Source organism: Pongo pygmaeus, chromosome 12, assembly GCF_028885625.2.
Source record: "Pongo pygmaeus isolate AG05252 chromosome 12, NHGRI_mPonPyg2-v2.0_pri, whole genome shotgun sequence".
In the NCBI taxonomy this organism is placed as follows: domain Eukaryota; kingdom Metazoa; phylum Chordata; class Mammalia; order Primates; family Hominidae; genus Pongo; species Pongo pygmaeus.
This window is the reverse complement of record NC_072385.2, coordinates 125,201,718-125,226,690: the sequence shown is the minus strand read 5'-3', so window position 1 is coordinate 125,226,690 and position 24,973 is coordinate 125,201,718. Positions and strand designations below refer to the sequence as shown.

The 24,973-nt window shown below is 39.9% G+C and overlaps 1 protein-coding gene across 24 annotated transcripts in view; it reads right to left on the bottom strand.

The window, feature by feature from the left end:
- KIDINS220 (kinase D interacting substrate 220) overlaps nucleotides 1-24,973 on the bottom strand; it is a 116,748-nt gene extending 91,775 nt beyond the window's left edge. For 8 of the 24 annotated variants that reach the window (XR_010123155.1, XM_063648994.1, XM_054474707.2 and 5 more), the window contains exons 1-5: nucleotides 24,812-24,957; nucleotides 14,012-14,156; nucleotides 5,741-5,839; nucleotides 4,667-4,765; nucleotides 288-386 (exon numbers count right to left, since the gene is read on the bottom strand). Coding sequence is in view for 23 of the 24 variants with exons in the window: in XM_063648994.1 (XP_063505064.1) it covers nucleotides 288-386; nucleotides 4,667-4,765; nucleotides 5,741-5,839; nucleotides 14,012-14,119 (405 nt within the window). In the remaining variant the exon portion in view is untranslated. Of the gene's footprint in view, nucleotides 1-287; nucleotides 387-4,666; nucleotides 4,766-5,740; nucleotides 5,840-6,167; nucleotides 6,239-7,822; nucleotides 8,138-14,011; nucleotides 14,157-14,364; nucleotides 14,476-24,811 lie in introns of those variants that run through there. The other 16 variants (XM_054474728.2, XM_054474731.2, XM_054474727.2 and 13 more) reach the window with 9 other exon arrangements.

The following is a 24,973-nucleotide window of genomic DNA, read 5'->3' as shown; positions in this document are numbered from 1 at the left end:
CACACAGAAAACAGGAAGATGACTAAAGATCTCAAAATCTCCTTTTGCAATGTTATATAGTTATAATTAACATTTAAGCTCTAAGAGCTGCCTTTTTGCTGAAAACAACTGAGAAATAGCTTTAGAAAAAAATTATCATTACTGTGTTTTGAAATCATATTATATGTTACGTTTACTAAGATAAAGAATATTTCTATCCACCACGAAGCCAAGTATAATCAACCTTAAGTATTCCCTAAGAAAACTTACCACTTACAATACAAACAAATTTTTTTGTTAATGCTTACCAGACCAGTGACACTTGGATTGGCACCATGAGAAAGAAGCAACTCTACTACGTCAGCACGGCCTTTGTAACATGCCCACATAAGAGCTGTCCATCCTCCCTAAACAAAAAATGTAGGGGTAAGGGAATCAAACTTTAGATCATCTCTGAGTATAAAAAATGTCACTAATGAAATGTCTTTAGTAAATATCTTTATAAATCATTGTTTCATGATGGTAGTATTAAATAGTTCTAAGCTCCCAGGCTCCCCAAATACAATAGTACATGAAATAAGTCAAATCTCTTGCATCCACAAATGGTTAGTCCGAAGTTTATAATATATTATGAAACCTGAATTAGAGAACATTCATTATGAACTCTTCCAAATTTCTAAGATTTATTTTGTCTGTCCAAAAATATTTCTTCAGGCCAGGTGTGGTGGCTCATGCCTGTAATCCCAGCACTGTGGGAGGCCAAGGCAGGCGGATCATGAGCTCAGGAGTTTGAGACCAGCCTGGCCAATATGGTGAAACCCCATCTCTACTAAAAGAATACAAAAATTAGCCAGGTATGGTGGCGTGCGCCTGTAGTCCCAACTACTTGGGAGGCTGAGGCAGGAGAACCACTTGAACCCGGGAGGCAGAGGATGCAGTAAGCCAAGATCACGCCACTGCACTCCAGCCCAGGCGACAGTGCGAGACTCCATCTCAAAAAAAAAAAAAAAAAAAAAAAATTTCTTCAGAAAACTTTCTATGTTCCTAGATATTCACTTCTTTCTATGAATTTAAACTTTATTCAGAGAGAGATTCTAACAATCATATTCAACTCCTGCATTTAAACACATCCTTTAAACCCCAGATCATTATAGTACCTCTTGCTAAAAGAGAGAGGATGCTAAGGCATCTCATCTGTGATCAGGATTTCCAGAGGTAGGCAAAGTCATCAGGTATGAATCAGCACCACACTTGATGATGTTCTACTTGCTAAGCTACAGGAGCAATTTTCTCCTTAACTACGATATGATTCAATAAAAAAGACCAATGTAATGAAATCTTACTAAGGAATTTTTTTTTTAAGTATGGAGCATCATAAAAGGGCACAGAGCCAGCCTGAAAGAGCTTCTAATGGATAAAGTTGGAACAACTTGAGCAGTAATATTAGTACTGGGCTATAACCCATGGAATAAATATTCGTAAGTCCATACTGAAATAGAAAGATATAGATAGATATATAGATGAATGGATGAATGGATGGATGGATGGACAGACAGATGATAGACAGATAGAGTAGGGTGTGGGGAAGGGAAGTAGGCACTCTTCCTTACAGAAGAATTCTAACTAATTAATGTACAACATATGAGGGAACAGAAAATCATCATTACACCACCACAGTTATGGTAATAACTGCTGCAAGTTTAAGAGTCACTGATGAATGCTAAATCAAATAGGTGAAAGTTTTAGTCAGAATAAAGATATTTTGTTTAGTCTCAAAGTATCTTCCCCCAAATATTTAGTAATTACAAAGTGAAAAATAGTGCCCTTACAGTGGCAGACACCACCCTAATCAAGAGATGAAGGCTGACATCACCAGTGATACAAACTGAAATCACGTTCCCCCTAGGGGGTACACCAAGAAAAGCACATCGCCTCTGGGACATCCTTCCCTCTAAAGCACATCTGCAACTGAACATAAGAAACATCCACAAATCCAAACTGAGGAACATTCTAAAATTACTGATGAGTACTCCTCTAAAGTGTCAAGGCCATGAAAGACACAATTTAGGTCAAATTACAGAGCTGGGCATTTGATCAAGTCAAGTCTTACATCTATATTTTAACTTGTAAAATACTTGCCCAGAACTTTTTAACATCACGTCCTCACTTCAATTTGAATAATGTCCCAGCCAGGCATGGTGGCTCACGCCTGTAATGCCAGCACTTTGGGAGGCCGACGCAGGCAGATCACTTGAGCTCAGGAATTCAAGACCAGCCTGGGCAACATGGCAAAACCCTGCCTCTATAAAAAACACAAAAATTAGCCAGCCATGGTGGTGTGCGTCTGTAGTCCCAGGTACAAGGGGGGCTGAAATGGGAGGATCACATGAGCCCAGGGGATGGAGGTTGTAGTGAGCTGAGATAGCGCCATTGCACTCCAGCCTGGGTGACAGAGACCCTGTCTCAAAAAAAAAAAGAAAAATTTAAAAAAAGGGAGGCCTAGGCAGGAGGATCACTTGAGGTCAGGAGTTTAAGACCAGCCTGGCCAACATGGTGAAATCCTGTCTCTACTAAAAATACAAAAAGTTAGCCAGGCGCGGTGGCATGCACCTGTAATTCCAGCTCCTCGGGAGGCTGAGGCAGAAGAATTGCTTGAACCTGGGAGGCAGAGGTTGCAGTGAGCCAAGATTGTGCCTCTGTGCTCCAGACTGGGCAACAGAGCGAGACTCCGTCTCAGGGGAAAAAAATAAAATAAAGAATAATGTCCCTCTGGCTCCCTACGTAAGAACCTATGAGATAAAATTTTAATCTCAAGAAAATGAAGCTAAATTGGCAAAAGATTGAGACCAATTAACTACAGTATAGCTTTATATTTCATGAACTCTTTCTTCATTTTGGTGCCAGGAAAGGTCCTCACAGGAAGAGTCCTCACTAGACTTCTGATATTAAATCCTGGAATTCTTCCTGAGCCCCACAGGACCTCAGTGGTCACTCTCCTCTCCTTAAACAAGTCCCAGGGACTCTGTCTTCCCTCAACTTGGGAAGTTGAGTAGTTACTTGGGTAGTTACTACCACCCACCCACCCAATCCTTTGAGGTTAAGGTCCCACAAAACTAGCTATTAAGAGAGACATGGTCCTCAGTTTCCCCAACTTTCAGTGTTTTAAAGCCAAAATAAAGAACCTTTAATAAAGATCCTTTAAATGTTAAAGGTTTTCTGGTCATCACTTTGAAGAAATAGGAAGAGCCAAAAAAGTTTAAGAAATCAGTTTTTACAAATCTTAATGCATTTTTATACATTCATAACGTATATGTTATTGTTCCTAATTCCCTTGCTGATCTATGTAAAACAATGATAGAGGAGAAAGCCTTTGGAGCAGGGAGACCTGGTTCAAAACCCAGCCTAAGTGCTTACTAGCTGTGTGACTTAGGATAAAGATTCACTTCTTCCAGTCTCAATTTCCTCAACTATACATTGAGAATAAAATCAACCCTTAGTCCATAGGATTGTTCTGAGAAGTCAGTTAAATGACACAGCAGCTATACACCACCTAAAGAGGCCAGGCATGGAATAACTGGTATGGTACCTATTGGTATGGTACCTATTCCACGCCTGGCCTCTCTAGGTGCTTTACAGCCGCTGTGTCATTAACCCATCTGATAATCTGGTAAGGTACCTTTAATAAAATATTGAGAACTCGATAACTCCCTGCAATTCCCTTCTACCTTTCGTACCAACAAGGCAAGAACCACATTTCACTCTCGGCTGTCATATCCATCTTTGCCTCAGTTACTGACATCATTATCTTCTCTCCCTAAACTTTCACTGCAATGTACTTAAATTCTTTTTGGAAATATATAAGATACCAGTGGTTCCCTGTATCTTCCTATAAAAATAAGGATACCACCCATTGCACTTAGTCTTGAGAACAAATATAAGATTATACAGGTTGACCTACTGTTAAATTATAATGTGCTATTAAGGGCAAAATGGTGAAATGCTGTGGCTTCTTAAAAACTCAGACCATCTGTACTTCAAAAACCATCATCAGCTAAGTAATAAATATTTTATATATCACAGCAGATCATTTTCTTCCTTTCTTCTACTGTTAAAATCAACTTTTAAAAGGGCTGAACATTTTACAGAATTAGCCAGAAATGAACTCTCTCTTCACCTTATGCTTTAACCAGATGCCAAACTCAAGTAAGAGCTAAGTAATAATTAAGGATCACATCTTATTAAACTTCTGTCATGCACAGATAGCATGTCTGAAAATAATCACATTTTTTAAAATAAATCTAAAAATATTATTCTGAAAAGTATAACTTCGAACACCTGATAATAGTTTTAAAACCATACGCTGTCCCTCCTAAGGTCCTACCTAAAGGAAATAACTGTCTCAGAAGTTCCAAAACGTTGATATATTAAACAGTAATGAGTTATTTGTAACAATATGTCAGAATTTTAAACTCCGAAATAAATGAAAAATGATGACTAAGAATATTCTAAGAGGTATATTATAACACCTGGGTTTTAAAACATTCTTGAGGGTCATTTCAATGCCCAACCCCAAATTCTAAAAACATTATTATAATATCATTTCACACATAAAAATACAAGATTTCACACATATCTATGATTATAAATAAGATTTCAGCTAATTAAGAACATATAAAAATGTCCATACCATATCACGGTGCTCCAAGTTAACCCCACATTTCAGTAGTTCCTCTACGATGTGCACATGCCCTTCTTTCGATGCGGATATAAGTGCTGTCCAATTATCCTTGAACATGTATTTTAAAAGTTATCATTTTCAAACCAAAAATAACACTTCAAAGTAAGGAAAATTAAATTTGAACTTACATACCAAATGATCATACCAAGTTGACATGATGTGACCCACGCTAACTAAACTACTCTAAAGTCATACTGAAGCTCTCCTAAGATTCTATCTGTCCACTTGCATCACTAAGAATGGGGTAAACATGGTTTTACAACTGCTTGTTCAGTCTACTCACTGAACTTCTAATCATATACTGTGCTTTTTAAAAACGAGAAAAGATGATCATCAAAACCTCAAAGCTAATCCTCATGGCTAGCCACCATTACTATAATATAAATTGGAATTAAAGAGACTGTAATCAGATTTAAAAGCACATTCACAGGTTAGCAGACTACAGAGATCTCATATGATGTGTTTAGAAACCATGTGATAAAGAACTATTCTCTTTTATTTTTTAATTCTTAACTGTAATATAATTCAAATGATCATTCAATTAAGAAACAAAATAGATGTAGCTGTGTGACCCTCAAAAGCAATTCCAAAAATACAGGGACAATCAGAGGAAATGTAACCGTGTGGAATGTTGATTTACCCCTCAGAAGTGATATCAGAAGGGACCATATATTCCTGGCCATTATCACATGTAATGATATTTATAATAAGTTACCATTATGGGGAGTTACTTAACATGACTCGTATGTGGATATCTTCCAGGCGGACATTTAACTATATGTACACATGCTCTCTATTCAGCCAGTCTCATCCATATAAAAAAACCAAAGAGCTGAGATCCTTCATTGAAAGTAAAAATTTCTCTCCTGTATTACTCCTTTTAAAAAAAACTGATATAGCCCACTAGGCAAAGTTGAAATATATGTAGAAGTTTTAATTACTACTTTTGAATCACTTCTGAAAAACAAAAAAATAGCTAAGAAAAGAGTGAGCAAATGATGAGTAAATTATTTTAATATATACCAAATCTTCCAGATCGCAGTTAGCTCCATTCTTAATTAATTCCTTCACTATTTCCAGATTGCCTTGTTCGGCAGCTATCATCAGTGGAGTCTGGCCACACTAGAGAATATAAAAGACACAGGGAACTTATCAAGATACTGTACTTTTACTAAAACATCACAGTTAAATATACCACACATTTTCATGAATGTATGTTAAGCATTGTTTAGCTGTGTTTACTATATTTAATTTAAAAACAGCTTTGAACTTTAAGTTTCAGTTTACTAATAACTTAAAAGTCAAAGAAAAAATAAAACATAATTTTTCTTCCCACAGTATTAATAATCTGTTTTTAGCACTGCAAATTCATTTAAAGTAACTAAATATGAATAACACTAGGATTTGGAATGCAATTACTGAAATATACATAAAATTTCAGAATACTTACGGTAGCCAAATTCTCTAACATACAGGTAGAATATGATCTAGAATGTGTTTTTAATTATATATATGTTTTGTCTGAAATAGGACCAGAAGAAGAAAAGTAAAATAATAAATAAGAACAACCAGGTGCTATGTATAATATACATATGTAGTTTTTTAAAGCCTTCTCTTAGAAACTTAGTTCATTAAACTAAATAAACTCCTACTGCTGAAATCAGTGTCCCAGCCTCTGTGTTAAGAATGAGTCACAGGAGTACAGAGACGATGCTCCCTCAGCCCTGGAGACGAGGGCAGGGCTCAGGCAGCTGGGTGCCTGGACAAGTCACCCCTAACAGCAAGCCTCATCTACTGCAAGTGCAGTACAAAAGTTATCATTCTCTGTAAGTGCCATGACAGGAAACAGATCGGCAAATACCAGGTTAGGCCGGGCACAGTGGCTCAAGCCTGTAATTCCAGCATTTTGGGAGGCCAAGGTGGACAGATCACATGAGGCCAGGAGTTCAAGACCAGCCTGACCAACATGGTGAAACCCTGTCTCTATTAAAAATACAAAAAATTAGCCAGACGTGGTAGCACACGCCTGTAATCCCAGCTACCTGGGAGGCTGAGACATGAGAATCGCTGGAACCTGGGAGGCAAAGGTTGCAGCGAGCTGAGATCGCACCCACTGCACTCCAGCCTGGGTGACAGAGCAAGTCTTGTCTCAAAAAAATATTTAAATTAAAATTTTTCAAAAAGGGAAGTACCAGGTTAAAGAGTGATGATACTAAAGGTACGAAGACACACTAAGGCATATGAGAAAAATGTACACCAAAAATTAAGTTTAATTATGCAAACACTTAAACATCTACTTACTACATTAGTATGGGGGGAAATATCTATGACTCTTTTAAATACCCACCTGACATTATTCCTCTGCTTCAAACCCTTCAATGTTTTGCCATAGTTCTTTTGGATAAGAACTGACATCCTTACCCAAGCTGACACAAACCCTGAGTGATGCAGAGCAGGGCATGCCTGGCTCTCAACCCAGCCTGTGCCACCCCCGGCCTCAACATGTCCTCTTGCTCATTCCCACCTCCTTACTGATCCCCTATAATTTACTTTTCCTATACTAATCCTTGTTTGTAACCACACTTGTATTGTGTGATTAACAACTGATTATTGTCTGTCTCTCCTAAAGGCCAGGAAACATGTCTGTTTTGCTTATGGGTTTAAAGCTATATACCCAGTGTGAGGGACAGTGACTGCCACACAGGTACCCAAATATGTGCTGAGTAAACGGGTGAGCAAAGTCTCAAAGAATTTAAAAATCTATTGGGCACAACATCCAAACAAGCAAATAGTTATAATGATTAGCAAAATACAACAGATGCTATTATAAGAATAATACAAGTAAGGACTTAAACACAAACACTGGTTTAAAGTTCAAATATCGGTCACATTAAATACAGACATTCCTATATAAGGATGGATGCTAAATTATATGTGGTAGCCACATGTCATCCAACCAGAGTCATTAGGGAATGACGTATTACACATAAATAGATTTTCTGGGTGAAACAATTTATCTTCTCAACATTAAAGCTGATTATAACTTTTATGATAATCATCATTCTAAAAAGCTATGCACATACTGCTACTTGTTAAACAGATTACCTTAAACGTTATGTTTATAATTCTGAGTCATAACTACCAACATCAATTACTATGCCATGCATGCCTCCGTCAGCTTTAGGTTCTTCGGTATACATTCTATAGAACTGTTCTCCCTTCTGATGTACGGGGATAAAAAGTCAGGTATCAAAGTCATTGGTAGAATATATAAATTAAAGCAACAAACTCTAAATCCACAGTCCTGAGAATACATCAATTTTACATCACAGTTTTCAAAATTATAATTCCAAAGACTCAGGGAAGTTTTCTGTTTACTCTCTGGGTCACAGTTACATTTCAGATGTTCACATAGATAAGTGTTTCTAGATAATGAGAGAAAAACATAATATAAATGTTTTAATAATATAAATGTTATATAACATAATATAAATGTTATAAATACATATAACACAAGTAGGAAAGATGGTATAAATTTGATAGCCTAGAAACATGCCAAATGAAAGATTAGAATTGTCATTACTTTCTCTTGCAGAAACTATTAGCTGTCCACCCAGTATCTAGAAAGACAGGGCTTGTTGGGGGTGGCAATGAGCTCAGCTGAAAAAAAAAACGCCCAGTGTTCAGCCTCACTTGCAGCTGGAAATAATCCCACAACGGTGCCCTGGCTAGCTCTCCCAGGAAAGCTCTGTACTAATTCAGCTGGTCTGTGCCTTTTCCTTCTTCTTGCCTGATACTGAGACACAGTGCTGGAGCTTTTGCTACATGACTGATGTGATGCAATAGGCACACATTGAGGACTGGGCCAGAAAGAAAGGAGCCTGGGTTCTGAAGCCATCATATCAGCCTTGAAATGGTTCATCTAGCTTGTCATAATGTGAGAAAAACAAAACCTTAATTTGTCTAAATCACTGTTTTGAGAGCTGTTCCATGCAGTACAAAGCAATTCTTAACTGATGCACCTTTTGTAGCTACACTATCCAAAAAGATAATGACTTTCAGGAAAGGCTGCCATAAAGTTTTACAGGATCCCCAAAAATAGAACGATTGTTATTTTAAAAGTTGGGCCTGAAAATAAAGCCTATCTTTGGATTCTCCTAGTTCTTGCTTAACCAGTCCAGTAACTACAGTTGTAGAGATAGAGTAACTCATGTCATGAAAACTTTCATTTTTCTACTTGAAAATGAATCAGTAAAGATCCTTTCCATACCTGACCCCACACATCCCAGCAAATTCCATGCCTATCTCCTTCTAGAAAACACAGGATTACATTTCACATAATCCCCGCTCTACTACTCATAGTGACCTCAAGCCAAAACACACCAAAAACAAAACAGAACACTATGCACCTACTGAAATACTGGACTTTATCTCAGCTTCCCAGAAGACTACAATGCAAAAACAGCTACTATTCAAGCATCTTTTTGCTCTTCCCAATTTCTAGGTTCCCATTTCTACTTATTTAAGTGTATGAGACCTAAATAACCACTGTTTTTTTTAAAGCAGTCCTTCTGGAGGGTTTCTACTTCTTCCAATAACCACAGTGAAACTAAAACATTTTGAAATCCTCCTTTGAAATTTCCTTTAAAGTCTATTTACAGGCCAGGCGCAGTGACTCTCATGCCTGTAATCCTAGCACTTTGGGAGGCTGAGGCAGGTGGATCACTTGAGCCCAGGAGTTGTAGAATAGCCTGGGCAACATTGTGAAACTTCATCTCCACAAAAAAAAATTTTCTTAATGAGCCAGGCGTGGTAGCACACGCCTGTAGTCCTAGCTACTCAGGTGGCTGAGATGGGAGGATTGCTTAAGCCCAGCAGGTCAAGGCTGCAGTGAGCTGGATCATGCCACTACACTCCAGCCTGGGCAACAGAGCAAGGCTCTGTCTCAAAAAGATAAAATAAAGTTTACTCATAAACATACAGAAAAATCCATTGTTTAAAGTCTCAGTTCATTTTCTTAAACGGGAGAAAAATGACCAGCCTCAACACTATTCCCTTACACCAAGGACAGCTGACAGTGACTGTTTGTTTCTTTCAAAAACAAAATAAAAATAAAAACTCTTCACTACTCTGTAAAGGACAAAGATTTGCCATCATTGAGACTATTCATAGGCCAAAGATTTGTCTAGTTTATAAATAAAGCAATAAAAGGAAATTAGAATTCACTGTTTGTGGCCAACTATGTGCTAATAAGCACAGTATCAGGCAATTTTACCCCTTTTTAAATTTGTTTATTTTATATTTTTTAGAGATAGGGTCTCAGTCTGTTGCCCAGGCTGGAGTGTAGTGGTGCAGTCATAGCTCATTGCAGCCTTGAACTCCTGGGGTCAGGCAATCCTCCCACCTCAGCCTCCCAAGTAGCTAGGTCTAAAAGGTGCCACACCTGGCTAATATTTTTTAGAAGTAGGGTCTCACTACAGTGCCCAGGCTGGTCTCAAACTCCTAGGCTCAAGAGATTCAGCCTCTCAAAGTGCTGGGATTACAGGCGTGAGCCACCACATACAGCCTACCCACATTATTTTAATTGATCTAATACTTAAGAATCTTTCTCAAAACTGATAGCCAAACACATTAACATGAAGTTACATAAATATTTTTTAAAATGAGAATAAAGGGGAAAAAATACAACTTTCTGTAATTCTATAAAAATTACATTTTATCAGAAGTTGTAAAAGCAAAATGCTAAAAAAAAAAAAAAAAAAAAAAAAACCAACTTTTACACTGAGCCATAACTGAAAAAGCCTAGGTGGTTTCAAATTATCACTTTAAAACTCCAATTTAAATTGATACAATATTAAACTGGATATGTTAATTAATATCCATTAAATGCTTATCTCGCATGATGCTAAATTAAGCTCTATGCCACTGTGCTTTACTCCTTATAGCAATAAGATTAATTTTACACTTATTGGTGTGCTATTTTTTCCTTCCAAGTGAAGCTGTTTTCTTAGCATTCCCTAGACAAGCGTCTCTAAAGTAAAATTTAATGTTTTCAAACTATCATATCGTTATTCCAAATACGCTAACATATGCTAACAAAATGACTACTTCTGTAATCATTTTATAACAACTTCCAATTATAAATGTTATATCTTATCTATGTGTAACAGTTTTTGACTATCCATAATCATTGAAGGGGGTAATGATGTTAACTAATGAAAATATATTTTGTTCAATATAGAAACATTGAAAATATAGGCATTATCATTAAATAAACTTTATTCTGAAGAATCAAAAAAAAAACATAGAGCTTAAACAGATTATAATTTGTTTAAAGTCAAATAGAGCAAAGTTCAAATATGGACTCTACCAAATAATATCTTAGATAGAAAACTTAGGAATTCAGTCATTCACCCATAAATAAAGATAAATAACAGTATTATTTTTTATACAGCTGCTATGTAAGTTAAATGAGCTAAGATATAGGAAATATATACCAGAATATTTGCATAAGTATTCAATAAAAACATTAGCTATTATTCAATAGCTAATGAAAATGAATGATAACATTCAATAAAAACATTAGCTATAATTGTAATAACAACATTTTTATATCAACATTTCCTTAACGACTGAGTTAACATTAAATGAAATTAGGTACCACAGGTCAGAAAAAGTAATAATAAAGTAATTCAGCAGCTTTAAAAACATTTATACGTCAGGCATGATGCCTCACGCCTGTAATCCCAGGACTTTGGGAGGTCGAGGCGGGCAGACAGATCGAGTCCAGGAGTTGGAGACCAGCCTGGGCAACATGGCAAAACCCCATCTCGACTAAAATACAAAAAATTAGCCAGGTATGGTGGTGCACACCTGTGTCCCAGCTACTTGGAGGGCTGAAGCAGGAGAATCGCTTGAGCCTGGGAGGTCGAGGCTGCAGTGATCCCTGATTCTGCCACTGCACTCCAGCCTGGGCAATGGAGTGAGACCCTGTCTAAAAACAAAAAACAAAAGCAAAAACATGTATAATATTTGCACACTCATGTTTATAGCAGCATTATTCACAATAGCCAAGGGATGGAAGCAACCCAAATTTCTAGCCACAGATGAATAGATCAAGCAAATGTGCTACGTACATACAATGAAATATTATTCAGCCTTAAAAAGGAAGGAAATCCTGTTACATGCTATAACGTGGATGAACCTTGAGGATATTATGCTAACTGAAATAAGCCAGTCACAAAAAGACAAACAGTATATAAGTCCAATTACATGAGGTGTCTAGTCATATTCATACAAATAGAAAGTAAAATGGTCACTGCCAGGGTTTAGGGAGAGGGGGAAAGGGAGAGTTGCTGTTTAATAGACAGAATTTTGATTTTGCAAGATGAAAAAGTTCTGGTAGACCGGATGCAGTGGTCACGCCTGTAATCCCAGCACTTTAGGAGGCCGAGGTGGGCAAATCACTTGAGGTCAGGAGTTCGAGACCAGCCTGACCAACATGGTGAAACCCTATCTCTACTAAAAATATAAAAAATTAGCCAGGCGTGGTGGCGCACGACTGTAGTCCAAGTTACTCAGGAGGCTGAGGCACAAGAATCGCTTGAACGCAGGGGGCGGAGGTTGCAGTGAGCCGAGATCACACCACTTCACACCAACCTGGGTGACAGAGTGAGACTCCGTCTCAAAAAAAAAAAAGAAAAAAGAAAAAGAAAAAGTTCTGGAATCTATTGCCCAACAATGGAGAAATACTTAATACTCCTAAACTGTATCCTTAAAAATGGTTAAGATAGTAAAGACAATAAATTTTATGTGTTTATCACAATAAAAAAACTTATAAATAAAACTTTTTATATGTCTACACAAGAGATATATGTAAGCAAATATATACAAACACATAAGTATATATACATACACATACACATATAGTGTAAAATAAAAAACCACTCCTTATTCATCTTATCTACTGCCAAGAAATATTATACTCTTGAAAACACACACAGTTCTAAGAGACAGGGTTGTTTTCCTTAAGTTTTGTAAAACAAACACATACCCTGATACTTACAATATTTATACAAAACCATATTAGCACCTAAAATGTCCTGCCAAATAATAATAGCTTGGCTTGCCGGACGCGGTGGCTCACGCCTGTAATCCCAGCACTCTGGGAGGCCTAGGTGGGTGGATCATGAGGTCAGGAGACCATCCTGGCTAACACGGTGAAACCCCGTCTCTACTAAAAATACAAAAAAAAATATTAGCCGGGCATGGTGGCGGGCACCTGTAGTCCCAACTACTCAGGAGGCTGAGGCAGGAGAATGGCGTGAACCCAGGAAGCGGAGCTTGCAGGGAGCCAAGATCCCGCCACTGTACACCAGCCTGGGCGACACAGTGAGACTCCATCTCAAAAAAAATAAAATAATATAAAATAATAGTTTGGCTTTTCGTAATGAACTAAAATCCATATTTTTTAACTCATAACATTGAGGAGAAATATCTCATTTGAGTTAATGTTTATTAGTGTGTTACTAAATATAATACATAACCTATTTAACTCTAATAAAGATGTAGGGTTTTTAATAATCCCAAAGTGAGTGGGACAAACAACGGAGGAAGATAGTTGGGGCTCATTAAAGAAAGTATTTCAGGCCAGGCGGAGTGGCTCACGATTGTAATTCCAGCACTTTGGGAGGCCGAGGCGGGCGGATCACCTGAGGTCGGGAGTTCGAGACCAGCCTGGCCAACATGGAGAAACCCTGTCTCTACTAAAACTACAAAATCAGCCAAGCGTGGTGGCACATGCCTATAATCCCAGCTACTAGGGAGGCTGAGGCAGGAGAATCGCTTGAACCTGGGAGGAGGAGGTTGTGGTGATCTGAGATCGTGCCATTGCACTCCAGCCTGGGCAACAAGAGTGAAACTCCATCTCAAAAAAAAGGAAAGTATTTCAACAATCCCTGATTTTGTCTGGTTAATCAAGATCAGGTCCAGATGATCTCTAAAGTTTCATAGAAGTACTTGATTTCAGTAATCAAGCTTCCTGAATATTAATTATTCCATCAGGGGAAAAAAATCAATAAATCTAAATTCAATAGTCAATCATTTATATAAGTTAAAATGTACTCCAAAAACATGGAATTTGAAGTACTTTTAACTATAAGACATTATATCATAAGTACAGTGCAATATTACTAAGGGTTAGAACCACCTATTTCTTACACACTTCTATCCTATACATAGCAGGCAGTCAACAAATATTTGTGGAAGAACGTAATTTTGCAAACTTGGTCTTACCTCATTTCTCTCATCTACATCTTTGCATTTTTCAAGAAGAGCTTTCAGAGCAGGAATGTTTTCTTCCTCTACATAATTTATTACGCTCTGTGATATCAAAACTGACATTTTTCACAGAAAGCTGCAGTTAACTTTATTTGAATACCTGTTAAATTAGACAAAATACACATAATTTATAATTAGAAAAAAATTAAGTTACTATTAAATACAATATCCTTCTTAACATTAACCTCATGCAAGGACACCTCCAGTGGCAGAAGTGAAGACACGACTTCCCACGGCTTCCATAGCTCAGGTGTCAAAAAGCTGCCGTGATGTCTCTTAGGTTCACACTCACCTCCATCTTAACTTACCCAAACACCAAACTCCAGATCCATCCCCAAACCCTCCTCATCACCACTCCAAGATGCTCCCCTGCTCCCCCTGCTGTCACCATCCCAGGAAACAGCAGCTCCAGGTCCATTCTTCCAAGGCCAGAAACGTTGCCTCTTCCTCTTACACCCCACACTCAATCTATCAGCAAATCCTTTCGGCTCTACCTGTGAAATACATTTCACATCTGACTACTGCTCACCACTTCCATCACTGCCACCCTGGATGAGCCACCGTGACTCACCTGCATCACTGTCATCGCTTCCTAACTGGCCTCCCTGCCTCCACTTTACCTGGAAGAGTGGATTTTAAATGGTCTCACTGCAAATAAATAATTCAGTATGTGAGGTGATGAATATGTTAATTAGCCTGATTTGATCATTCCACAACGGATACGTGTATCAAAACATCACACTGTACCCCATAAATATATATAATTTGTCAATTAAAATTACATTACTTTTTTTAAAACTTTAACATATATTAAAATCACCTGCAGAGCTTTTAAAGCAGGCTCCTGGGCCCCACCGTCAGAGGTTCTGACTCAGCAGGTCTGAGTGGGGCCCCTTACTCTGCATCTTCATCCAGCTCCCTGTGACACTCACACCACTGAGGAAGAACCACAGTGTGAGTGGTACCAAGTCAGAGCGTGGCCTCTTTTATTCGAAGCCCTCTAAGGGCTTCTTGAGGTGCTCAAAGTAAAATCAAATGTTTTTACCTTGGCCAAGATAACTGAGTGGCAAGCCTCTCACCTGTGTTACACCTGTGACTGTAGCTCCTACCACTCCCTCTCACCCTCCTGGCTGCCTGGCCACACTGAGCACTGTCCCACCTCACCAAGCCTCTGTGCTATTTTTCTGTCTGCCTAAAATTCTCTTGCACAGGACACGCACATGGCTCACCCCCTGACCTCCGTCAGGTCACCTGGTTAGAAAGTCTCACCGGATGTGGGATGGCAGGGTACCGACCCCACACAGACTTCACTGTCGCCCTACACTCTCAACCCTTTGTCCTGCTTTCACTGCTCTCTGTAGCACTTGCCAACATCCACAAAATGACATATTGTTCGCTTATTGTCTGTCTACCATAACTACACTGTAAGTTCCAAAAGAGTAGAAATTTTATTATATTCAATTGGATATCCAAATGCAAATAAATAAACAAACCTCAATCAATACTTTGTACCACATACAGGTGCTCACTCAAAATTGACCTAAATATAATGTCTGAAAGTACAAAACTTCTAGAAGAAAATACAGATGGCCTTAGTGACCTTAGATTAAGAAAGATTTGATATAACACTAAAAGCATGGTGCATAAAAAAAGAAAACTGATAAACCAGAGTTCGTCAAAATTGAAAACTTTTGCTGTTATGAAAATGAAATTATTCGGGACTGGTGAATCCTCTTTTCCTTCCTTTTCCTCCACCCTTGAACAGGATTGTCTATAGCTGATATCCCATGCCCATTCCCTAACTCTGTGTTGGAGCAGATAACTTGATTCTTGTGTTTCCCAGGTGGAAAGGAATCATGCCTCCGGATGGACTACACCGAGACCCTCTCGTACCTGATTTAGATGATGAGATTTAAATGAAACTGTGGACTCTGGGTTGATGCTGAAATGAACTGAGACTTTTGGGGAGGTGTTGGGATGGAGTGAATATGTTTTGACACAGGAAGGAAATCTATCTCTGGGGGCCAGAGGACAGAAACTATCACACTATATGATTCTACTTAGATAGCATTCTGGAAAAGGAAAACTACAGGGGCAGAAAACAGATCGGGGCTGCCAGGGTCTAAGGCACGGGAATGAGATGGCTACAAAAGAGTACAAGAGAATTTGGCGAGTTAATGGCTGTTGTATGTCTTGACTGTGGTGGCAGTTACACAATCATTCATTTGTCAAAATTCAGAACTGTCCATTAAAAAGGGTGAATGTTATGATATGTAAAGTATAAATCAGTATACCTTACTTTTAGGGAGTATATATTCAGAGCAACTTGAATTTATACTCTTGGGTTGAAAAACTATTATTTTAAAAAATGATGTTATTTGATCCCATAGTTTCACTTCTAGGAGTTATTCTAAAAACATGAGAAACATGAACAAAATTTTAAGATTTTAAGTAAAACAATTTTATCCATAAGAACAAAAATCTTAGAAATGGATATTATATAAATTATAAAAATTCACAAAGTAGGATGATATACAATCATCAAAATGTCTCAAAAAATGTGTTACAGAAAAATGCTCATGATAGAAGAAAGGAGGTAAAAGATTAAGAGCTATATATCCAGCATCTCAGCTATTTTAAATCTATACATTTTTAAATACTGGAAATAAAAAAAGAACAAATGGTGATGGGCATTAGTGTAATTTTTACTTTCTTTAAAACCTTTATCTCCTACATGTTCTGGAATGTGATGCTTCTATCATTAGAAAGCAGTGAGGTTTTGTATTAGCAGTCATAACCAATACCCACCTTCATTCATTCCCACTCCTTCATTCATTCCCACTCCTTCTAGGATCAAGCCTAAGGCCTCAGTGAGGCTTGCAGGATCTGGCTCTCCCTCTATACCAGCCCCAGCTCACCCCACAGCCCAGCCAAGCAGAAGAACTCAAATTCACCACACTCCCCCAGTGCTGCTCCACACTCCCGCCTATGCTCAATGTGCTCCTTCCATGCAGAACACCATTCTCATCTCCATTCTACCAAGGCATCCATCTCCCTCTGAGTCACACAGCTACCATTTTTATCCAGTTTACCCCCTAAAATGTGACATCACCCAACCCTACACTCAGTGCCTTAGTTTAGGCCTTCACCATCTATACTAATCAAGACCCCTAAGCTTGCAAGAGACTAATTTAAACTAGCTTAAGCAAAACAGAAAAATGTATTTGAAGTACACTGGTTTATTTCCCATAACCACACTACAGGAAGAGTGGCCGCCACTGGACCTCAAATACCAGGAGGATTCTCTTTCTCTACTGGCTTAATCTACTTTCATTCTAGACCAACTACTTCCACACAAAGGGAAATATGGCTTCCCACAGCCATCCAGCCTCAAATCAGATCGTTTATTTATTTTTTGAGACAGGGTCTCACCTGTCACTCAGACTGGAGTGCAGTAGCACGATCATGGCTCACTGCAGCCTTGACCTCTAGGGCTCAAGCGATCCTCCCACCTCAACCTCCTGAGTAGTTGGGACTACAGGCGCACACCACCATGCCCGGCTAATTTTTCTATTTTTTGTAGAAATGAGGTTTCACCATGTTGCCCAGGCTGGTCTCAAACTCCTGGGCTCAAGTGATGCGCCTGCCTCTGCCTCCCAAAGTGTTGGGATTACAGGCGTGAGCCACTGCACCTGGCCTAAATCAGATAGTCTCTAACACCAGAGAAAGAAGGCTATTCTTTGTTCCCAGATCCAACAGTCCCAGAAAAGGGCTCTGACTGCCCAGGCTGGATCTGTTGCACACCCAGAACCAAGCAAATAGAGACCCAAAGTTGGGAGGGGGTTACAAGGTCACACCATATTGGCACTGTTTCCAGAAAAGAGTAAACAGTTGTGATCTAGGCATCAATCCTAAAAACATCTACTACACCATCTCTCACCCAGATCAATGTGACAGGGTAGCAACTTTTGCCTCCTCTCTCCAGGCCTGCCCCCTGCAATCCATTTGCCACACTGAAGCAAGAGTGACCTACAATACATTTCTCCTAAAACCAAGGTTGGGAGGACAGATGACAGCTTTACTGCTTACAAGTTATTCAAGGAACTTAGGCCTTCTAAGGCTTTTAAAGCCATTGTAAAGATGCAAATACACAATTCCTACGGAAAGCTTTGCTCTCCACTGAGCAGAGCGAAAACTCAGTAAGTTCAATTCTTGATTATGATGAGGGCATGCAGATCCTTCACAATCTGGCCCCATCTTACCATTCCAGCCTCATCTCTTTCTCTCCTCCTCAGCCCCATCCCTCCCACCCTCTACACAGTCACATCTACACTTCCAGCTCCAGCCAGACTGATCTACTTGCAGCTCCTTCACTGCCCCACACTTTGTTCTTTCCAGACCTTTGCACTTAATGCCCCCTCTGCTTAGAAAGTCCATTCTCCACGTATATATGCCTGGACAGCTCCTACCCATCCTTAAGAACATGGCTCTAACAGATCTTCTGGAAGCCTTCATTGACTGGCTGCTTACCCCAAGCTGGGCCAGGCCCTGGGCTCCTCCACACCTGTGTATACACATCTAGTTGTAGACTGCTCACATCACACTCAACTCTCCTCTCCATTTTACTTACTCTCTCCACATCTCCCTTAGACTAGAAGTTCTTGCAGCAGGATCTGCTTTATATCTAGCACAATGCCTACACAACAGGAGGTGAGAGAGAAAAGCAGCCCCTAACTGTCGGGAACTGACCTGGCACACACAGCCAGACTTGGTGTTCTAACATAAATGCAACAATTTCAAAGAATGCCAACATCAAACAAGGTCACTCTGTCACCAGGATATGAAGACAAAAATAAGACTACTCTGGAATCATATCCGAACACAGACAAAAACATGAACATCACCCAAACCACAAAACGCCCAAACATCTTCCTATCGTGGCTAATATGAAGGATTGCTGCTTCTTTATCAATTACAGCTTTAGCCTTACTCCATACCTCTTGCCTTTTCGTCAAGATTTTAAATATCCAATTGCAGAATTCCCACTCCTCCTTATTCCTGAAGCACCCAAGACTGAGCAAAGCTTTGCTTCCTTAAACTCTTCCCCGAATCACCTAACATTGTCTTGAATCTTCTAAGTCCTTTCTAACAACCTCTTACAGAGACCCCCAACGTTCCCTAGGACATGCATTCTCCTTCATTGTAGGGAGTTAATAAGACCAACTTTGTTCAACTAGAGGTATGTTCCTGGCAGTCTTTGACTAGAGGGCACTGACAGTGTTTAATAAATTTCACTGAATAATTGATTATTAAATGTCATAAGATGTTTGTAAGCACATATGTAAGTGCCTAGAAATTACAAAATAAAATTAGAACATTAAATCCACATCTGTTGATACACACAATAGTAAAACCAATGACACACTGTCATGTTAAAGAGCACGTGTGTAGTATAATTCTATTTGATAAAATAAATAAGACCCCCATATATGTATCTATCCAGTGTGGACACATGAACAAAAAGAAAAGTGTGGAAGGACACACACCTGGCTGTAAAATTCGTTATCTTACCATGTAGGACTAAAAGGAGGAGATGATTAGCTTTGCCTTTACACGTCTTTGTGCTGTATTGTTTTACTTGATAATAGTAAGTCTACGTTCATTTTCAATAGAAAAAAAAAAATGTTTCATCACAGGAGGAAAACTACAGCTTCTCATCTTTCACATTTCAGTTTCAACGTTCACTTCCAAAAGCCCTTTCGGCTTAAAACGAAGCTGTCTAGTGGTCAAAAGTATGGACCCTAGAGCCAGACTGCCTTGGTTTGACTCCTGACTTTACTACTGACCATTATATCATCTCAGGCTAGTTTCTTTTTTTTTTCTTTAATTTTTTTAACTAATACATAATAATTGTACATATTTATGGGGCATGTGTAACATTTGGATTACATGCATAGGATGTGTGATGATCAAATCAGTATTTAGGATATCCATCACCTCAAACTTTTATCATTTCTTGGTGCTGGGAACATCTCAAATCTTATCTTCTAGCTACTTTAAAATATACAATAAACAATAAAATACACAATAAACTGTTAAGCATAGTGCCATGCTGCTGAACACTAGAGCTTACTCCTTCTACCTAACTGTATGTCTGTACTTATTAACCAACCTCTCTTTATCACTCCCTGTCTCCTGGGCTAGTTTCTTCACCTCAGTGTCTGAGTTTCCCCATCTTCAAATAACTGCACAATTACATGCAATGGGATTAAAATAATACTTAACCCATATGAAGCCAATAAACATTAGCTGTTTTACATAATAACAGAATATGATCATTTCTTAACCACCCTTTCTTGGTTGATTCTCATTACCTGGATTGTTCTCTATTATAGAATCTTTTTTATTCCTTCATAACACTTTACTAAACTTGTAATTTACATATTTACGTTTTTTAAATTTGTCTTTTTTTTTTTTTTTTTAGCTACACCTGCTGGAATGGGACATATTTATCTGATTAATAGCTGTCTCCCCACTAGGATATAAGAACACTATACTTGTTATTCGGCGCATGAGCTGGAGTCCTAGGCACTGCCCTAAGCCTCCTCATTCGGGCTGAACTAGGCCAGCCCGGCAACCTCCTAGGCAACGACCATATCTACAATGTTATCGTCACGGCCCATGCATTCGTAATAATTTTTTTTATGGTCATGCCCATTATGATTGGAGGCTTTGGCAACTGACTAGTGCCCCTAATAATTGGCGCCCCCGACATAGCATTCCCGCGCATAAATAATATAAGCTTCTGACTCCTCCCCCCCTCCTTAAAAAAAAAAGGAACGAATCATTTTCTTTTGTTCTATACCAAATACCCAACACTTAGCTTAATAGCTGGCCCATACAAGACACTATATTTCTTGAATAAATGGACATCAGTTGAATCTAATGTCCACAGCATTTTCTGTCTAATGGGAATATAAGGCTATACATTCTTTTGCACAATTAGCAAAAAAATTAATGTCTTGCCACCCATTTTGAAAATGGCAGATGTAGCCAACAGCAATGTCAGAACAAAAAATTTATGTTGTACTAAGCTCATTTTTAGAACTTGCCAATTTAATAGGCAAAATGTCTAAATGTATTCAAAATGCTTTCACCAAAAGGCCAATCGGTTAATAGACGCACCCTATAACTTTTCTCCAGTTACAGACACAGTGCATGAAAACAACAATAGTGGCCATGCTGCCCAATGCTTACTTATTTCTTATCCTCCAGATATGACACAGTAAGTTCCTGAATGTGGCCCCTCCCATGGTCCTCTATCTCCAGTCCCTCTTCTCCTCCTCCCACTTAAGTCTCCAGCAACAATCACCCCTATGCAGTCCCCAGAGCCTACCCTGGTGCTGACATTCCTGGGCCTGGGTGGCAGCACTTGCCCCCTCGACACAGAGGCCTAAGTGGTCCTCCTGAATCATGTCTTCTTAAACCATTCTGTGCTCAAAACACCCCAACGGTTGCCCTCTCACTCAAAATCCCAGATCCCTACCAGGGCCAACAAGGCCCTGCTTGATCTATTCCACCCCTTCTCCACCTCCCTAAGCTCAACTCTTGCTGCTCCTTCTCCTTGACTCTGCTCAGGCCACAGTGACTTTCTGTACGTACGTCACCTGATCAGAGCTTCTCTGACCACCATATATAAATGGTGTATACCATTTATACGTGTATAAAACAGCCCTCTCCCCTCTCCCCCTCTACTCTATCCCCCTTCCACAGCCCTACTTTAAAGGTCTTCTTTATAACACCTAGCATCACTCCACATACCACATACTTTGTTTTTGGTCTGCTTTCCGTAGCCAAACAAATGTAGCTCAATGAGAATAAAGACTATCTCTGTTTTGTTCACTGCTGAATCTCCAGCACTTAAGAGAAGTGCCTGGTACACCACAGAACCCAGTATCGGTAGAATGAACGGACATGCCCAGGCTGATCCAACTACCTGGAATGCCTGACCCGACTTTAACATTCTTAACAAGTCAAAACATACCCTTCAAAACCCCACTCGTGGGTCACCTATAAACTAACTTATGTATGTATATGTATGTACGTATGTATGTATGTATTTAGTTATTTATTTTTATTGAGACAGGGTCTGGCTCTATTGCCCAGGATGGAGTGCAGTGGCACATTCATAGCTCACTGCAGACTCAAACTCCTGGACTCAAGTGATCCTCCTGCCTCACCCTCCCTGAGTAGCTGGGACTACAGGTGCATGCCAACACACCCAGATAATTGTTTACATTTTTAATTTTTGTAGAGACAGGTCTTGCTATATTGCCAAGGCTGCTCTTGAACTCCTAGCCTGAAGTGATCCTCCTGCCTTAGCCTCCCAAAGCACTGAGATTACAGGTGTGAGCCTGCATGCCCAGCCTTGAACTAATTTATTAAGGGCTGTCTCTCTCCTTCATTCTTATATCCCCAGAACCTATTACAAATCTAGAACAGGTAGAAACTTAATAGATAACCGTCAAATTGAATAACTGCATAGGTATGCTAAAGATACCTCTTCTGGAGGACTTTGTCCACCCACAGCCCCTGCTACCCTCAACAGCCATGTTCTCTAGCATCAGCCATACCCAGGGATGGGCATATGGTCTGTGGCATGAAACTGTTGAAAAAGATAAGCTGGGCCAATCAGACTTCTCTCTGTAGAACTGGGAATTAGAAACCAGAGACTGGGCCAATCAGTATGGGTCACACATAAAATGATACAGTTCTGAGACAGCCAATCAGCAAAGAGAGAACACAACAGATATGAACAGAAAAGAGACTCCTCCTAAGTAAGAGAACAAATGTGGCCCCTAAGAGGAGGTCAGGGCTGCAGTGAGCCAAGATCACACCACCTGCACTCCAGCCTGGGCAACAGCGTCACACCCTGTCTCAAAAAAAAAAAAAAAAAAAAAAGTTGCCCCAGGGAGATGTAGAAAATGGAGCTACCTGGGATCCTGACTTCTTTCTGACTCTTGTTCAATCCTATTATCTCCTTTTCCTTGAAGTAAAAGATTTAAGTTTCTGTTGTCTTCTAAACAGCCCCGACAAATACAGTAGCACATAAAATGGAGAAACTGACCGTTCTTGAGCAAAAGCAGAAGGGGATGGCACATTCATACATGATCCTATAAAAATTAATCTGGCAGTGTATGTGACCCAGACTGGAAAAATACAAAGAATCAGGGCCCTAGATACCAGTCAAGGAATCACCAAACAGACAGTACACAAGAGAGGCAGTGGGAATAGAGAAGAAATGAGAGATATTAACTTGAAAAATATAAAATCCCTGATATTTGAACTATCAAAATATCCAGAAGAGATATTCTGGATATAAAGATAAAACTATGTGACTGGTTGGAGAAGAAAACGGGTGGAAGATGACCAGAGGCCCAGCATAGGTGACTGAAGAACGGAGCTGCCCTTAACAAAAAAAAAAAAAAAAAAGCAGGAGAAAAAGTAGACTTTTCTCTACTTAGCTATGTCTCCTCCCTCCCACCTCCCCAGCTGGGTGAATGGGGCTATGGGGTGCTTTGGCCAGGCTGAATTTGAAGTGTTTCAAAAGAGCTAGGTTGGAGAAACCCACCCAATACTTGGAAAAAGATATCGATCACACTGTGTGTGAATGATCTGGAAATTATTCACACAAAGGGTGTAGACTAGAATTCTCAAACTTGTGTGCATCAAAATTATTTGGGAAGCTTGTCAAATACACATATCCCTTGAGCTCCTCCCCAGGAGAATCCCATTCCCTAGATCTGGGGTGGTGCCCAGAAACTGACATTTTAAGAAGCACCCCAAAATGATTCTGATGAAAGTAGTCCATGCTAGTAAAGCTAGAAGAGAACAAAGAACACACCTGGCCACAGCATTTCCCAACCTGGGCTCTGCACTCAATACCCCACTGTGGTTTAAAAAGGTGTAGATGTCTGGTCCTCAGTGTTGTCAAAATGTGGACAGGAACGAACCTGAAGGGGTGATTCCCGAGCCACACCTCAGGCCGAACGAATAGGAATCTCTAAAACGCTAAGAAATCTACATTTTTAACAAGTGCCCATAGGGAGCAGAGATGGCTGCATAAATAGTTATTCATAAAAAATTCTTCATCGGTTTAAACCTGTGAACTAGAAAGAATAAAAATTCCAACATTACAAAGTGATGAAGAAATTATTTCCCTATAAACAAATCTTGGAGGCGTGGAAATCAATGGCTTGCACTATTTTGCCAGGCGTTTAAAAGCCTGCACAGGACAATGGAGCAATGGAGCCCACGATAAAAACAAGGGAGAAAACACCACCTCCCGGCCCATGGAAGTCTAGAAAGAGGAACCTAGAACGATTAGCGGTACCAGCTAAGGGGGCTGTCAAGGTGGTGGATGTGCCAGAGGCTGCTTGGCAAAAGAAAAAAAACAGTTTTACCAACACCCTTCACCCCAACCCACCCGAGGGGCCCCTAAGGAGACAGACCACCTGAGACTACAAGGTCGGAGACCTTCCCGGCGCTCCAAGAAACGCGGACTCGCCCCGAAAGCCGGGACCGAGCGTCCGGGGCCCGCGCCATGCCCTCCCCCGGACCCCCAGCCCGAGCTCGCCCCTCCCGCGCACACCCCGGCTGTCCCACCTCCCCGCCCGACTCCCCGAGCCCGGCCTCGCCCCCGTCTCCTCCCCAGTCCCGCGGCAAAGCCTCGCGCGGATCGGCCTCCACACTGACCGTCTCCCAACCTGGTCCTCAGCTCCGGCGGAACGGGCCCGCTCGGCTGCAGGTGATGTCAGAGGACGGGAAAGCAAGAGACGGCGACTGCAAGCGCGTCGTCCTCACCACACCCGGCGGCCATATTCTTCCCTCTCCGCGAACTGACAGATCACGTGCCCT